At 48.9% G+C, this 18,906-nt stretch overlaps 1 protein-coding gene across 4 annotated transcripts in view; it reads left to right on the top strand.

Annotated features, from left to right (window-relative positions):
* CNTRL (centriolin) overlaps positions 1–18,906 on the top strand; it is a 247,561-nt gene that overhangs the window by 35,903 nt on the left and 192,752 nt on the right. For all 4 annotated transcript variants that reach the window (XM_069986606.1, XM_069986603.1, XM_069986604.1 and 1 more), the window contains exons 3-4: positions 17,008–17,132; positions 17,215–17,345. In XM_069986606.1, the coding sequence (XP_069842707.1) occupies positions 17,008–17,132; positions 17,215–17,345 (256 nt within the window). The remainder of the gene's footprint in view (positions 1–17,007; positions 17,133–17,214; positions 17,346–18,906) is intronic.

The raw sequence follows: 18,906 nt of genomic DNA, 5'->3' as shown, positions 1-18,906 counted from the left end.
ATCTGCACATCCTCCATAGACCTGTACTGTACTACCCAGCCTTAACATCTGCACTCCTCCATAGACTGTACTGTACTACAAAAGCCTGTAACATCTGCACATCTCCATAGACTGTACTGTACTACAAAGCCTGTAACATCTGCACATCCTCCATAGACTGTACTGTACTACAACCCTGTAACATCTGCACATCCTCCATAGACTGTACGTACTACACAGCCTGTAACATCTGCACATCCTCCATAGACTGTACTGTACTACACACCTGTAAAATCTGCACATCCTCCAAGACTGTACTGTACTACAAAGCCTGTAACATCGCACATCCTCCATAGACTGTACTGTACTACACGCCTGTAACATCTGCACATCCTCCATAGACTGTACTGTACCACACATCCTGTAACATCTTCACATCCTCCATAGAGTACTACAAAGCTGTAACTCTGCCCATCCTCCTAGACTGTACTGTACTACACATCCTGTACCATCTGCACATCCTCCATGACTGTACTACAAAGCCTGTACCATCTGCACATCCTCCATAGACTGTACTGTACTACAAAGCCTGTAACATCTGCAAATCCTCCATAGACTGTACTGTACTACAAAACCTGTAACATCTGCAAATCTCCATAGACTGTACTGTACTACAAAGCTTGGTGTCATCTGCACAGACAGAAAACATTGCTGTTAATTCCATTCTCAATATCATTAATAAACAAGTTAAACAGAAGGGGCCCAGTACTACCTTTGGGTACACCACTTATTACCGGGGACCATTCGGAGTAGAATCCTTGACCACATCATTTTACTATGTCCACAGCCGCCCCCCCATCCAGGTACACGATATCCACGCCGCTCCCGCCCCCCCATCAGTTACACGATAATCACAGCCGCTCCTATCCATGTACACGATGTCTCACATTGAGCCGCCCCCCCATCCAGGTACACGATGTCCACAGCCGCCCCCCATCCAGGTACAACGATGTCCACTAGCCGCCCTCCCATCCAGGTACACGATATCCCCAGCCGCCCTCCCATCCAGAACACGATATCCACAGCCGCCCCCCCCATCCAGGTACAACGATGTCCCAGCGCCCCCCATCCAGGTAACGATGTCCACAGCCGCCCCCCCATCCAGGTACACGATATCCACAGCCGCCCTCCCATCCAGGTACACACGATATCCCACAGGTGCCCTCCCATCCAGTACACGATGTCCACAAGCCGCCCTCCCATCCCAGGTACACGATTTCACAGCCGCCCCCCATCCGTACACATATCCACAGCCGCCCTCCCATCCAGGTACACGATATCCACAGCCGCCCTCCCCATCCAGTACGCGTATCCCAGCCGCCCCCATCCAGGTACACGATGTCCCAGTCGCCCCCCCCCCTCCAGGTACACGATATCCACAGCCGCCCTCTCATCCAGGTACACGTATTCACAGCCGCCGCTCCCATCCAGGTACACGATGTCCAGTTCGCCCCCCCATCCAGGTACACGATGTCCACAGCCGCCCTCCATCCAGTACACGATGTCCACAGCCGCCCCCATCCAGTACAACGATGTCCACAGCCCCCCCCCATCCAGGTACACGATGTCCACATCCGCCCCCCCCCATCCAGCTTCACTTACCTCTTCATAGAAACATATTAGGTTGGTTTGACAGCTTCTGTCCTTAGTAAAACCCTGCTGGTTATCACTTATATACTTTACCCCGATAATTCCTGGATGTAGTCCCTTATATACCTATTACCTCTATATATTCTGGATGTATTCCCTTATATACTATTACCTCTATATATTCCTGGATGTAGTCTCTATATACTATTACCCCCTATATATTCCTGGATGTAGTCCCTTATATACTATTACCCCTATATATTCCTGGATGTAGTCCCTTATATACTATTACCCCCTATATATTCCTGGATGTAGTCCCTTATATACTATTACCTCTATATATTCCTGGATGTAGTCCCTTATATACTATTACCCCTATATATTCCTGCTTCATCCTCAGCTCCCCGTGCTCTATAGGACATATCAGCAGGTTACATGCTTCATCATCAGCTCCTCCCCCCCCCCTCTATAGGACATATCAGCAGGTTACATGCTTCATCCTCAGCTCCCTGTGCTCTATAGGATATATCAGCAGGTTACATGCTTCATCCTCAGCCCCCCCCCTCTATAGGACATATCAGCAGTTACATGCTTCATCCTCAGCTCCCCCCTCTATAGACATATCAGCGTTACATGCTTCATCCTCACTCCCCGTGCTCTATAGGACATATCACAGGTTACATGCTTCATCCTCCTCAGCTCCCCCCCTCTATAGACATATCAGCAGTTACATGCTTCATCCTCAGCCCCCCCCCCTCTATAGGACATATCAGCAGGTTACATGCTTCATCCTAAGCTCCCCCCCCTCTATAGGACATATCAGCAGGTTACATGCTTCATCCTCAGCTCCCTCCCTCTATAGGACATATCAGTGTTACATGCTACATCCTCAGCTCCCCCCTCTCTATAGGACATATCAGCAGGTTACATGCTTCATCCTCAGCTCCTCCCTCCCTCTATAGGACACATCAGCAGGTTACATGCTTCATCCTCACTCCCCCTCCCTCTATAGGACATATCAGCAGGTTACATGCTTCATCTCACCCCTCCCCCCTCTATAGGACAATCAGCAGGTTACATGCTTCATCCTCACCCCCTCCCCCTCTATAGGACATATCAGGCAGTTTACATGCTTCATCTCAGCTCCCCCCCCTCTATAGGACATATCAGCAGGTTACATGCTTCATCCTCAGCTCCCCCCTCTATAGGACATATCAGCAGGTTACATGCTTCATCCTCAGCTCCCCTCTCTATAGGACATATCAGCAGGTTACATGCTTCATCCTCAGCTTCCCTGTGCTCTATAGGACATATCAGCAGGTTACATGCTTCATCCTCAGCTCCCCCTCTCTATAGGACATATCAGCAGGTTACATGCTTCATCCTCAGCTCCCCCCCCCTCTATAGGACATATCAGCAGGTTACATGCTTCATCCTCAGCTCCCCTCCCTCTATAGGACATATCAGCAGGTTACATGCTTCATCCTCACTTCCCCCCCGCTCTATAGGACATAACAGCAGGTTACATGCTTCATCCTCAGCTCCCCGTGCTCTATAGGACATATCAGCAGGTTACATGCTTCATCCTCAGCTCCCCCCCTCTATAGGACATATCAGCAGGTTACATGCTTCATCCTCAGCCCCCCCCCCCTCTATAGGACATATCAGCAGGTTACATGCTTCATCCTCAGCTCCCCGTGCTCTATAGGACATATCAGCAGGTTACATGCTTCATCCTCAGCTCCCCCCCCTCTATAGGACATATCAGCAGTTACATGCTTCATCCTCAGCTCCCCCCCCCCTCTATAGGACATATCAGCAGTTACATGCTTCATCCTCAGCTCCCCCCCCTCTATAGGACATATCAGCAGGTTACATGCTTCATCCTCAGCTCCCCCCCCTCTATAGGACATATCAGCAGCTTACATGCTTCATCCTCAGCTCCCCCCCCCTCTACAGGACATATCAGCAGGTTACATGCTTCATCCTCAGCTCCCCCCCCCCCTCTATAGGACATATCAGCAGGTTACATGCTTCATCCTCAGCTCCCCCCCCCCTCTATAGGACATATCAGCAGGTTACATGCTTCATCCTCAGCTCCCTGTGCTCTATAGGATATATCAGCAGGTTACATGCTTCATCCTCAGCTCCCCGTGCTCTATAGGACATATCAGCAGGTTACATGCTTCATCCTCAGCTCCCCCCCCCCTCTATAGGACATATCAGCAGGTTACATGCTTCATCCTCAACTCCCCCCCCTCTATAGGACATATCAGCAGCTTACATGCTTCATCCTCAGCTTCCCTTGCTCTATAGGACATATCAGCAGGTTACATGCTTCATCCTCAGCTCCCCCCTCTATAGGACATATCAGCAGGTTACATGCTTCATCCTCAGCTTCCTTTGCTCTATAGGACATATCAGCAGGTTACATGCTTCATCCTCAGCTCCCCCCCCCCCCTCTATAGGACATATCAGCAGGTTACATGCTTCATCCTCAGCTCCCCGTGCTCTATAGGACATATCAGCAGGTTACATGCTTCATCCTCAGCTCCCCCCCCCTCTATAGGAACATATCAGCAGGTTACATGCTTCATCCTCAGCTCCCCCCCCCTCTATAGGACATATCAGCAGGTTACATGCTTCATCCTCAGCTCCCCCCCCCTCTATAGGACATATCAGCAGGTTACATGCTTCATCCTCAGCTCCCCCCCCCCTCTATAGGACATATCAGCAGGTTACATGCTTCATCCTCAGCTCCCTGTGCTCTATAGGACATATCAGCAGGTTACATGCTTCATCCTCAGCTCCCTGTGCTCTATAGGGACATATCAGCAGCTTACATGCTTCATCCTCAGCTCCCCCCCCCCTCTATAGGACATATCAGCAGGTTACATGCTTCATCCTCAGCTCCCCATCTACAGGACATATCAGCAGGTTACATGCTTCATCTTCAGCTCCTCCCCCCCCTCTATAGGACATATCAGCAGGTTACATGCTTCATCCTCAGCTTCCTTTGCTCTATAGGACATATCAGCAGGTTACATGCTTCATCCTCAGCTTCCTTTGCTCTATAGGACATATCAGCAGGTTACATGCTTCATCCTCAGCCCCCTCCTCTATAGGACATATCAGCAGGTTACATGCTTCATCCTCAGCTTCCTTTGCTCTATAGGACATATCAGCAGGTTACATGCTTCATCCTCAGCTTCCTTTGCTCTATAGGACATATCAGCAGGTTACATGCTTCATCCTCAGCTTCCTTTGCTCTATAGGACATATCAGCAGGTTACATGCTTCATCCTCAGCTTCCTTTGCTCTATAGGACATATCAGCAGGTTACATGCTTCATCCTCAGCTCCCCGTGCTCTATAGGACATATCAGCAGGTTACATGCTTCATCCTCAGCCCCCCCCCCCTCTATAGGACATATCAGCAGGTTACATGCTTCATCCTCAGCTCCCCCCCCTCTATAGGACATATCAGCAGGTTACATGCTTCATCCTCAGCTCCCCGTGCTCTATAGGACATATCAGCAGGTTACATGCTTCATCCTCAGCTCCCCCCCCCTCTATAGGACATATCAGCAGCTTACATGCTTCATCCTCAGCTCCCCCCCCCCCTCTATAGGACATATCAGCAGGTTACATGCTTCATCCTCAGCTTCCTTTGCTCTATAGGACATATCAGCAGGTTACATGCTTCATCTTCAGCTCCTCCCCCCCTCTATAGGACATATCAGCAGGTTACATGCTTCATCCTCAGCTTCCTTTGCTCTATAGGACATATCAGCAGGTTACATGCTTCATCCTCAGCTCCCCGTGCTCTATAGGACATATCAGCAGGTTACATGCTTCATCCTCAGCTTCCTTTGCTCTATAGGACATATCAGCAGGTTACATGCTTCATCCTCAGCTCCCCCCCCCCTCTATAGGACATATCAGCAGGTTACATGCTTCATCCTCATCTCCCCCCTCTATAGGACATATCAGCAGGTTACATGCTTCATCCTCAGCTCCCCCCCCCCTCTATAGGACATATCAGCAGGTTACATGCTTCATCCTCAGCTTCCTTTGCTCTATAGGACATATCAGCAGGTTACATGCTTCATCCTCAGCTTCCTTTGCTCTATAGGACATATCAGCAGGTTACATGCTTCATCCTCAGCTTCCTTTGCTCTATAGGACATATCAGCAGGTTACATGCTTCATCCTCAGCTCCCCGTGCTCTATAGGACATATCAGCAGGTCACATGCTACATCCTCAGCTCCCCCCTCTCTATAGGACATACCAGCAGGTTACATGCTTCATCCTCAGCTCCCCCCCCTCTATAGGACATATCAGCAGGTTACATGCTTCATCCTCAGCTCCCCCCCCTCTATAGGACATATCAGCAGCTTACATGCTTCATCCTCAGCTTCCCCCCCCCCCTCTATAGGACATATCAGCAGGTTACATGCTTCATCCTCAGCTCCCCGTGCTCTATAGGACATATCAGCAGGTTACATGCTTCATCCTCAGCTCCCCATGCTCTATAGGACATATCAGCAGGTTACATGCTTCATCCTCAGCTCCCCCCCCCTCTATAGGACATATCAGCAGGTTACATGCTTCATCCTCAGCCCCTCCTCTATAGGACATATCAGCAGGTTACATGCTTCATCCTCAGCTCCCCGCTCTATAGGACATATCAGCAGGTTACATGCTTCATCCTCAGCTCCCCGTGCTCTATAGGACATATCAGCAGGTTACATGCTTCATCCTCAGCTCCCCCCTCTATAGGACATATCAGCAGGTTACATGCTTCATCTTCAGCCCCCCCCCCTCTCTATAGGACATATCAGCAGGTTACATGCTTCATCTTCAGCCCCCCCCCCCTCTATAGGACATATCAGCAGGTTACATGCTTCATCCTCAGCTTCCTTTGCTCTATAGGACATATCAGCAGGTTACATGCTTCATCCTCAGCTCCCCCCCCCTCTATAGGACATATCAGCAGGTTACATGCTTCATCCTCAGCTTCCCTTGCTCTATAGGACATATCAGCAGGTTACATGCTTCATCCTCAGCTACCCCCCCTCTATAGGACATATCAGCAGGTTACATGCTTCATCCTCAGCTCCCCCCTATAGGACATATCAGCAGGTTACATGCTTCATCCTCAGCTCCCCGTGCTCTATAGGACATATCAGCAGGTTACATGCTTCATCCTCAGCTCCCCGTGCTCTATAGGACATATCAGCAGGTTACATGCTTCATCCTCAGCTTCCCTTGCTCTATAGGACATAACAGCAGGTTACATGCTTCATCCTCAGCTCCCCCCTCTATAGGACATATCAGCAGGTTACATGCTTCATCCTCAGCTCCCCATCTATAGGACATATCAGCAGGTTACATGCTTTATCCTCAGCTCCCCCCTCTATAGGACATGTCAGCAGGTTACATGCTTCATCCTCAGCTCCCTGTGCTCTATAGGACATATCAGCAGGTTACATACTTCATCCTCAGCTCCCCCCTCTATAGGACATATCAGCAGGTTACATGCTTCATCCTCAGCTCCCCGTGCTTTATAGGACATATCAGCAGGTTACATGCTTCATCCTCAGCTCCCCCCTCTATAGGACATATCAGCAGGTTACATGCTTCATCCTCAGCCCCCGTGCTCTATAGGACATATCAGCAGGTTACATGCTTCATCCTCAGCTCCCCCTTCCTCTATAGGACATATCAGCAGGTTACATGCTTCATCCTCAGCTCCCCTCCCCCCCTCTATAGGACATATCAGCAGGTTACATGCTTCATCCTCAGCCCCCCCCCTCTATAGGATATATCAGCAGGTTACATGCTTCATCCTCAGTCCCCCCCCCCCCCTCTATAGGACATATCAGCAGGTTACATGCTTCATCCTCAGCTCCCCCTTCCTCTATAGGACATATCAGCAGGTTACATGCTTCATCATCAGCTCCCCGTGCTCTATAGGACATATCAGCAGGTTACATGCTTCATCCTCAGCTCCCCCCCCCTCTATAGGACATATCAGCAGGTTACATGCTTCATCCTCAGCTCCCCCTCCCTCTATAGGACATATCAGCAGGTTACATGCTTCATCCTCAGCTCTCCCCCCTCTATAGGACATATCAGCAGGTTACATGCTTCATCCTCAGCTCCCCCTCCCTCTATAGGACATATCAGCAGGTTACATGCTTCATCCTCAGCTCCCCCCTCTATAGGACATATCAGCAGGTTACATGCTTCATCCTCAGCCCCCCCCCCCTCTATAGGACATATCAGCAGGTTACATGCTTCATCCTCATCTCCCCCCTATAGGACATATCAGCAGGTTACATGCTTCATCCTCATCTCCCCCCTCTATAGGACATATCAGCAGGTTACATGCTTCATCTTCAGCCCCCCCCCCCCCTCTATAGGACATATCAGCAGGTTATATGCTTCATCCTCAGCTTCCCTTGCTCTATAGGACATATCAGCAGGTTACATGCTTCATCCTCAGCCCCCCCCCTATAGGACATATCAGCAGGTTACATGCTTCATCTTCAGCCCCCCCCCCTCTATAGGACATATCAGCAGGTTACATGCTTCATCCTCAGCTCCCCCCCCCCCCCTCTATAGGACATATCAGCAGGTTACATGCTTCATCCTCAGCTCCCCCCCCTCTATAGGACATATCAGCAGGTTACATGCTTCATCCTCAGCTCCCCCCCTCTATAGGACATATCAGCAGGTTACATGCTTCATCCTCAGCTCCCCCCCCCCCCTCTATAGGACATATCAGCAGGTTACATGCTTCATCCTCAGCTCCCCCTCCCCCCCTCTATAGGACATATCAGCAGGTTACATGCTTCATCCTCAGCTCCCCCTCCCCCCCCTCTATAGGACATATCAGCAGGTTACATGCTTCATCCTCAGCCCCCCCCCCCTCTATAGGACATATCAGCAGGTTACATGCTTCATCCTCAGCCCCCCTCTATAGGACATATCCGCAGGTTACATGCTTCATCATCAGCCCCCCCCCTCTATAGGACATATCAGCAGGTTACATGCTTCATCCTCAGCTCCCCCTCCCCCCCCTCTATAGGACATATCAGCAGGTTACATGCTTCATCCTCAGCCCCCCCCCCCCTCTATAGGACATATCAGCAGGTTACATGCTTCATCCTCAGCTCCCCCCCCCTCTATAGGACATATCAGCAGGTTACATGCTTCATCCTCAGTTCCCCCCCCCCCTCTATAGGACATATCAGCAGGTTACATGCTTCATCCTCAGCTTCCCTTGCTCTATAGGACATATCAGCAGGTTACATGCTTCATCCTCAGCTCTCCCCCCGCTATAGGACATATCAGCAGGTTACATGCTTCCTCCTCAGCTCCCCCCTCTATAGGACATATCAGCAGGTTACATGCTTCATCCTCAGCTCCCCCCCCCCCTCTATAGGACATATCAGCAGGTTACATGCTTCATCCTCAGCCCCCCCTCTATAGGACATATCAGCAGGTTACATGCTTCATCCTCAGCTCCCCCTCCCTCTATAGGACATATCAGCAGGTTACATGCTTCATCCTAAGCTCCCCCCCTCTATAGGACATATCAGCAGGTTACATGCTTCATCCTCAGCTGTCCCATCTCTATAGGACATATCAGCAGGTTACATGCTTCATCCTCAGCTCCCCCTTCCTCTATAGGACATATCAGCAGGTTACATGCTTCATCATCAGCTCCCCGTGCTCTATAGGACATATCAGCAGGTTACATGCTTCATCCTCAGCTCCCCCCCCTCTATAGGACATATCAGCAGGTTACATGCTTCATCCTCAGCTCCCCCTCCCTCTATAGGACATATCAGCAGGTTACATGCTTCATCCTCAGCTCTCCCCCCTCTATAGGACATATCAGCAGGTTACATGCTTCATCCTCAGCTCCCCCTCCCTCTATAGGACATATCAGCAGGTTACATGCTTCATCCTCAGCTCCCCCCTCTATAGGACATATCAGCAGGTTACATGCTTCATCCTCAGCCCCCCCCCCCTCTATAGGACATATCAGCAGGTTACATGCTTCATCCTCATCTCCCCCCTATAGGACATATCAGCAGGTTACATGCTTCATCCTCATCTCCCCCCTCTATAGGACATATCAGCAGGTTACATGCTTCATCTTCAGCCCCCCCCCCCCTCTATAGGACATATCAGCAGGTTATATGCTTCATCCTCAGCTTCCCTTGCTCTATAGGACATATCAGCAGGTTACATGCTTCATCCTCAGCCCCCCCCCTATAGGACATATCAGCAGGTTACATGCTTCATCTTCAGCCCCCCCCCCCCTCTATAGGACATATCAGCAGGTTACATGCTTCATCCTCAGCTCCCCCCCCCCCTCTATAGGACATATCAGCAGGTTACATGCTTCATCCTCAGCTCCCCCCCTCTATAGGACATATCAGCAGGTTACATGCTTCATCCTCAGCTCCCCCCCCTCTATAGGACATATCAGCAGGTTACATGCTTCATCCTCAGCTCCCCCCCCCCCTCTATAGGACATATCAGCAGGTTACATGCTTCATCCTCAGCTCCCCCTCCCCCCCCTCTATAGGACATATCAGCAGGTTACATGCTTCATCCTCAGCTCCCCCTCCCCCCCTCTATAGGACATATCAGCAGGTTACATGCTTCATCCTCAGCCCCCCCCCCCTGTATAGGACATATCAGCAGGTTACATGCTTCATCCTCAGCCCCCCTCTATAGGACATATCCGCAGGTTACATGCTTCATCCTCAGCCCCCCCCCTCTATAGGACATATCAGCAGGTTACATGCTTCATCCTCAGCTCCCCCTCCCCCCCCCTCTATAGGACATATCAGCAGGTTACATGCTTCATCCTCAGCTCCCCCCCCCCTCTATAGGACATATCAGCAGGTTACATGCTTCATCCTCAGCTCCCCCCCCCCTCTATAGGACATATCAGCAGGTTACATGCTTCATCCTCAGTTCCCCCCCCCCCTCTATAGGACATATCAGCAGGTTACATGCTTCATCCTCAGCTTCCCTTGCTCTATAGGACATATCAGCAGGTTACATGCTTCATCCTCAGCTCTCCCCCCTCTATAGGACATATCAGCAGGTTACCTGCTTCCTCCTCAGCGCCCCCCTCTATAGGACATATCAGCAGGTTACATGCTTCATCCTCAGCTCCCCCCCCCCCTCTATAGGACATATCAGCAGGTTACATGCTTCATCCTCAGCCCCCCCTCTATAGGACATATCAGCAGGTTACATGCTTCATCCTCAGCTCCCCCTCCCTCTATAGGACATATCAGCAGGTTACATGCTTCATCCTAAGCTCCCCCCCCTCTATAGGACATATCAGCAGGTTACATGCTTCATCCTCAGCTGTCCCATCTCTATAGGACATATCAGCAGGTTACATGCTCTATAGGACATATCAGCAGGTTACATGCTTCATCCCCAGCTGTCCCATCTCTATAGGACATATCAGCAGGTTACATGCTTCATCCTCAGCTCCCCCCCCCCCTCTATAGGACATATCAGCAGGTTACATGCTTCATCCTCAGCTTCCCTTGCTCTATAGGACATATCAGCAGGTTACATGCTTCATCCTCAGCTCCCCCCCTCTATAGGACATATCAGCAGGTTACATGCTTCATCCTCAGCTCCCCCCTCTATAGGACATATCAGCAGGTTACATGCTTCATCCTCAGCTCCCCGTGCTCTATAGGACATATCAGCAGGTTACATGCTTCATCCTCAGCTCCCCCCCCCCCTCTATAGGACATATCAGCAGGTTACATGCTTCATCCTCAGCTCCCCCCCTCTATAGGACATATCAGCAGGTTACATGCTTCATCCTCAGCTCCCCCCCTCTATAGGACATATCAGCAGGTTACATGCTTCATCCTCAGCTCCCCCCCCCCCCTCTATAGGACATATCAGCAGGTTACATGCTTCATCCTCAGCTCCCCCTCCCCCCCTCTATAGGACATATCAGCAGGTTACATGCTTCATCCTCAGCTCCCCCTCCCCCCCTCTATAGGACATATCAGCAGGTTACATGCTTCATCCTCAGCTCCCCCCCCCCTCTATAGGACATATCAGCAGGTTACATGCTTCATCCTCAGCCCCCCCCCCCTCTATAGGACATATCAGCAGGTTACATGCTTCATCCTCAGCCCCCCTCTATAGGACATATCCGCAGGTTACATGCTTCATCATCAGCCCCCCCCCTCTATAGGACATATCAGCAGGTTACATGCTTCATCCTCAGCTCCCCCTCCCCCCCCCTCTATAGGACATATCAGCAGGTTACATGCTTCATCCTCAGCTCCCCCCCCCCTCTATAGGACATATCAGCAGGTTACATGCTTCATCCTCAGCTCCCCCCCCCCTCTATAGGACATATCAGCAGGTTACATGCTTCATCCTCAGTTCCCCCCCCCCCTCTATAGGACATATCAGCAGGTTACATGCTTCATCCTCAGCTTCCCTTGCTCTATAGGACATATCAGCAGGTTACATGCTTCATCCTCAGCTCTCCCCCCTCTATAGGACATATCAGCAGGTTACATGCTTCCTCCTCAGCTCCCCCCTCTATAGGACATATCAGCAGGTTACATGCTTCATCCTCAGCTCCCCCCCCCCCCTCTATAGGACATATCAGCAGGTTACATGCTTCATCCTCAGCCCCCCCTCTATAGGACATATCAGCAGGTTACATGCTTCATCCTCAGCTCCCCCTCCCTCTATAGGACATATCAGCAGGTTACATGCTTCATCCTAAGCTCCCCCCCTCTATAGGACATATCAGCAGGTTACATGCTTCATCCTCAGCTGTCCCATCTCTATTGGACATATCAGCAGGTTACATGCTTCATCCTCAGCTCCCCCCCCCCTCTATAGGACATATCAGCAGGTTACATGCTTCATCCCCAGCTGTCCCATCTCTATAGGACATATCAGCAGGTTACATGCTTCATCCTCAGCTCCCCCCCCCCTCTATAGGACATATCAGCAGGTTACATGCTTCATCCTCAGCTTCCCTTGCTCTATAGGACATATCAGCAGGTTACATGCTTCATCCTCAGCTCCCCCCTCTATAGGACATATCAGCAGGTTACATGCTTCATCCTCAGCTCCCCCCTCTATAGGACATATCAGCAGGTTACATGCTTCATCCTCAGCTCCCCGTGCTCTATAGGACATATCAGCAGGCCGCCCCTATAACAATGTACAAAAATTGAAATAAAAAAATGTTATTTGGAAAATAGGAACAGATTAGAATAAATAACAGGTCTTAGCATCTGACTGTGATCGGTAAATGTGGGTGACGACTTCCCTGTTAGGGTAACATGGGATCACACACACCTATCAGCAGCAGGGGGACGCAGTCACTGGGGGGGCAGATTACTTCTATAACAGCAGGGGTCCGGTGAAGCCCCAAGGAACACCATATACTATGGTGCCTTGGATTACGAGTATAATCCGTTCTGGGACGGCGCTTGTAATAAAAATCCACTTTTACACCAAAGCAAATTTTCCCCTAAGAAATCACTGTACAGTATAGCAATCAGCATATGGTTTATAATGTATAGTAACTGTATAACCCTGATAACACAGCAGCAGCTGGATATGTGATATATAAGTTACTGTACAGTACAGCAGCATGTGGTATATAATGTATAGTAACTGTATAACCCTGATAACACAGCAGCTGGATATGTGATATAAGTTACTGTACAGTATAGCAGCATGTGGTGTATAATGTATAGTAACTGTATAACCCTGATAACACTGCAGCAGCTGGATATGTGATATATAAGTTACTGTACAGTATAGCAGCATGTGGTATATAATGTATATTAACTATATAACCCTGATAACACAGCAGCTGGATATGTGATATATAAGTTACTGTACAGTATAGCAGCATGTGGTATATAATGTATAGTAACTGTATAACCCTGATAACACAGCAGCTGGATATGTGATATATAGGTTACTGTACAGTATAGCAGCATGTGGTGTATAATGTATAGTAACTGTATAACCCTGATAACACAGCAGCAGCTGGATATGTGATATATAAGTTACTGTACAGTATAGCAGCATGTGGTATATAATGTATATTAACTATATAACCCTGATAACACAGCAGCTGGATATGTGATATATAAGTTACTGTACAGTATAGCACTCAGCATGTGGTATATAATGTATAGTAACTATATAACCCTAATAACACAGCAGCTGGATATGTGATATAAGTTACTGTACAGTATAGCAGCATGTGGTATATAATGTATAGTAACTGTATAACCCTAATAAAACAGCAGCAGCTGGATATGTGATATATAAGTTACTGTACAGTATAGCAGCATGTGGTATATAATGTATAGTAACTGTATAACCCTGATAACACAGCAGCAGCTGGATATGTGATATAAGTTACTGTACAGTATAGCAGCATGTGGTATATAATGTATAGTAACTGTATAACCCTGATAACACAGCAGCAGCTGGATATGTGATATATAAGTTACTGTACAGTATAGCAGCATGTGGTATATAATGTATAGTAACTGTATAACCCTGATAACACAGCAGCAGCTGGATATGTGATATATAAGTTACTGTACAGTATAGCAGCATGTGGTATATAATGTATAGTAACTGTATAACCCTAATAACACAGCAGCTGGATATGTGATATATAAGTTACTGTACAGTATAGCAGCATGTGGTATATAATGTATAGTAACTGTATAACCCTGATAACACAGCAGCAGCTGGATATGTGATATATAAGTTACTGTACAGTATAGCAGCATGTGGTGTATAATGTATAGTAACTGTATAACCCTGATAACAAAACAGCTGGATATGTGATATATAAGTTACTGTACAGTATAGCAGCATGTGGTATATAATGTATAGTAACTGTATAACCCTAATAACACAGCAGCTGGATATGTGATATATAAGTTACTGTACAGTATAGCAGCATGTGGTATATAATGTATAGTAACTGTATAACCCTGATAACACAGCAGCAGCTGGATATGTGATATAAATTACTGTACAGTATAGCAGCATGTGGTATATAATGTATAGTAACTGTATAACCCTGATAACACTGCAGCAGCTGGATATGTGATATATAAATTACTGTACAGTATAGCAGCATGTGGTGTATAATGTATAGTAACTGTATAACCCTGATAACACAGCAGCTGGATATGTGATATATAAGTTACTGTACAGTATAGCAGCATGTGGTATATAATGTATAGTAACTGTATAACCCTGATAACACTGCAGCTGGATATGTGATATATAAGTTACTGTACAGTATAGCAGCATGTGGTATATAATGTATTTTAACTATATAACCCTGATAACACAGCAGCTGGATATGTGATATATAAGTTACTGTACAGTATAGCACTCAGCATGTGGTATATAATGTATAGTAACTATATAACCCTAATAACACAGCAGCTGGATATGTGATATAAGTTACTGTACAGTATAGCAGCATGTGGTATATAATGTATAGTAACTGTATAACCCTAATAAAACAGCAGCAGCTGGATATGTGATATATAAGTTACTGTACAGTATAGCAGCATGTGGTATATAATGTATAGTAACTGTATAACCCTGATAACACAGCAGCAGCTGGATATGTGATATATAAGTTACTGTACAGTATAGCAGCATGTGGTATATAATGTATAGTAACTGTATAACCCTGATAACACAGCAGCAGCTGGATATGTGATATATAAGTTACTGTACAGTATAGCAATCAGCATGTGGTATATAATGTATAGTAACTGTATAACCCTGATAACACAGCAGCAGCTGGATATGTGATATAAGTTACTGTACAGTATAGCAGCATGTGGTATATAATGTATAGTAACTGTATAACCCTGATAACACAGCAGCAGCTGGATATGTGATATATAAGTTACTGTACAGTATAGCAGCATGTGGTGTATAATGTACAGTAACTGTATAACCCTGATAACACAGCAGCTGGATATGTGATATATAAGTTACTGTACAGTATAGCAGCATGTGGTATATAATGTATAGTAACTGTATAACCCTGATAACACAGCAGCAGCTGGATATGTGATATATAAGTTACTGTACAGTATAGCAGCATGTGGTGTATAATGTATAGTAACTGTATAACCCTGATAACACAGCAGCTGGATATGTGATATATAAGTTACTGTACAGTATAGCAGCATGTGGAGTATAATGTATAGTAACTGTATAACCCTGATAACATAGCAGCTGGATATGTGATATATAAGTTACTGTACAGTATAGCAGCATGTGGTATATAATGTATAGTAACTGTATAACCCTGATAACACAGCAGCTGGATATGTGATATATAAGTTACTGTACAGTATAGCAGCATGTGGTATATAATGTATAGTAACTGTATAACCCTGATAACACTGCAGCAGTTTGTAGGTACAGGATGGAGCTGCAGATCCCCATAATGCAGGAGAGTAGTACAAGAGGATAGAATAGAGAAGCGGGCTGCTGTCAGAGGGCTGTGTGGTCACATGACAGCAAAGGGGAAGGAAGTGAGAGTCACAGAGCTGTGCAGGAGGACAGAGACAGAAACCTTATATACAGCTGAGTGTGAGTGCAGGTAGATTATAGCAGGAATGGAGAGGATGGGAAACACAAGGGCTGACAGATCTGCTATGATTTGGAAGGTGAGGGAGACTTCCTGGGTCAGAGTACAGGGCTGTAGACCCCGCTTTGCAGACCATGCCCCTCTCCCTCCCACCCAGTACAGGGATCTCTTACACCAAGTCACAATTTTGAAAAATGTTGATCTCTTCTTGCAAAACGCTCTCAATCACGCCCCCCCCCCGGAGCCATCATTCTCTATGGGCATCGGACTCATCTCTGGTGAGGTCGCGGGGCTTCGGACGGGGATATCTTGGCAACGGGACAGGCTCCGGGACTTCTTGGAAGCGGTAAGTATATGTGTCTGCATCGGGGGGTTCGGCCAGGCTCTGTCCCGGGGCACGGGGGGGGGGGGGGGGGGGGGTGACAGGTTTCTTTTAAACTAAGGTACCACAGTACTTGTACCTACTCGGTTTTGGCTCTGGTGAGGCTGGTTAGGTCATGTGGATAGGGAGCGGCTGCTGCTGACGGCCCCTCAGCGGATAGGGAGCAGCTGCTGCTGACGGCCCCTCAGCGGATAGGGAGCAGCTGCTGCTGACGTCCCCTCAGCGGATAGGGAGCAGCTGCTGCTGATGGCCTCTATGGGGATAGGGAGCGGCTGCTGATGGTCTCTGTCCTGATCCTCAGGTGATGACCCGGGGGTGCGATACATCACAGAGTCTCTTATCCACAAAGTATCTAAGCAGGAACACTTGGCCTTTGTCACCTCTCTGAACCTTTCGCTTTCTAAGGACGGAGGCAAAAAGTTTAAGGTGAGTTTATTGTTGTTGGAAGGTTCTTGTACACAGCCCTGATGAGGGTGTATGCCGGACTGACCGTGTATTTGCCGCACAGTATATAGAGAATCTGGAGAAGTGTGAGCGACTGGAGGTGCTGAACCTGAGCCACAACCTCATCGAGAAGATCGAGAAGCTGGAGCGGCAGAGCAGACTGCGGGAGCTCAACCTGTCCCACAATCGCATCAGGTGAGGAGATAACTGCCCCCCTACACCCCTTACCACCAGGGCCCGGAGAGGAGGTATCAGCCCCCCAACCCCCACCACCACCAGGAGAGGAGATATCAGCCCCACCACCACCGCCAGGAGAGGAGATGTCAGCCCCACCACCACCGCCAGGACCAGGAGAGGAGATAACTGCCCCCCTATACCCCTCACCACCAGGACCAGGAGAAGAGAGAACAGCCCCCCCCCCCACACACACACACACTGCCAGGACCAGGAGAAGAGGGAACTGCCCCCCTAAACACCTCACTACCAGGAGAGGAGATATCAGCCCCCCAACCAACCCAATCCCCCCACCACCACTACCAGGACCAGGAGAGGAGATAACACCATCCCATCCCACCCTACACCTCTAGGACCAGAAGAGGAGATATGAGCCCCCCAACAACCCACCACCACTAGGCCCAGGAGAGGAGATAACACCATCCCATCCCACCCCACACCTCTAGGACCAGAAGAGGAGACATCAGCCCCCCAACAACCCACCACCACTAGGACCAGAAGAGGAGATATCAGCCCCCCAACAACCCACCACCACTAGGACCAGGAGAGGAGATAACAACCCCCCCCCCCCCACCTCCAAGACCAGGAGAGGGGATATAAGTCCCCCAACAACCCACCACTTCCAAGACCAGGAGAGGAGATATCAGTCCCCCAACAACCCACCACTTCCAAGACCAGGAGAGGAGATATCAGACGCCCAACCCTCCCCTTCACAACCACTACCAACAGGAGAGGAGATAATAACCCCACACACACACACACACACACACACACACACACAAACAAACAAACAGTACTATCAGGACCAGGAGAGGAGATATCCGCCCCCCAACAAGCCACCACTAGGACTAGGAGAGGAGATAAAAAACCCACCACCTCCAAGACCAGGAGAGGAGATATCGGACGCCCAACCCCCTCTCCTCTTCACAACCACCACCACCAAGAGAGGAGATATCAGCCTCACAACCACCACCAAGAGAGGAGATATCAGCCTCACAACCACCACCAGGAGAGGAGATATCAGCCCCCCCCCACCCTACCACCACCAGGAGAGGAGATAACACTCCACCCCCACCCCTACAACCATCACCAGGAGAGGAGATATCAGCCCAACAACAACCCTCCAGGAGAGAAGATAACAACCCACCACCACCTCCAGGACCAGGAGAGGATATATTAGCCCCCCAACAACCCACCAGGACCAGGAGAGGGGATAACAACCCCCCCCCCCCACCACCACCACCTCCAGGACCAGGAGTGTAGATATCAGCCGCCCAACCCCCACCACCAGGAGAGGAGATATCAGCCCCCCAACAACCCACCACTATCAAGGCCAGGAGAGGAGATATCAGACGCCCAACCCTCCCCTTCACAACCACCACCACCAGGAGAGGAGATACCACCCCCCCACACACACACACAAACACCACTATCAGGACCAGGAGAGGAGATATCCGCCCCCCAACAAGCCACCACTAGGACCAGGAGAGGAGCTAACACGCCCCCCCCCCCCCCCAACCTC

This window comes from Dendropsophus ebraccatus, chromosome 10 (assembly GCF_027789765.1).
Source record: "Dendropsophus ebraccatus isolate aDenEbr1 chromosome 10, aDenEbr1.pat, whole genome shotgun sequence".
Lineage (NCBI taxonomy): Eukaryota > Metazoa > Chordata > Amphibia > Anura > Hylidae > Dendropsophus > Dendropsophus ebraccatus.
The sequence above is the reverse complement of the archived record's forward strand: the minus strand, read 5'-3'. Positions and strand labels throughout refer to the sequence as shown.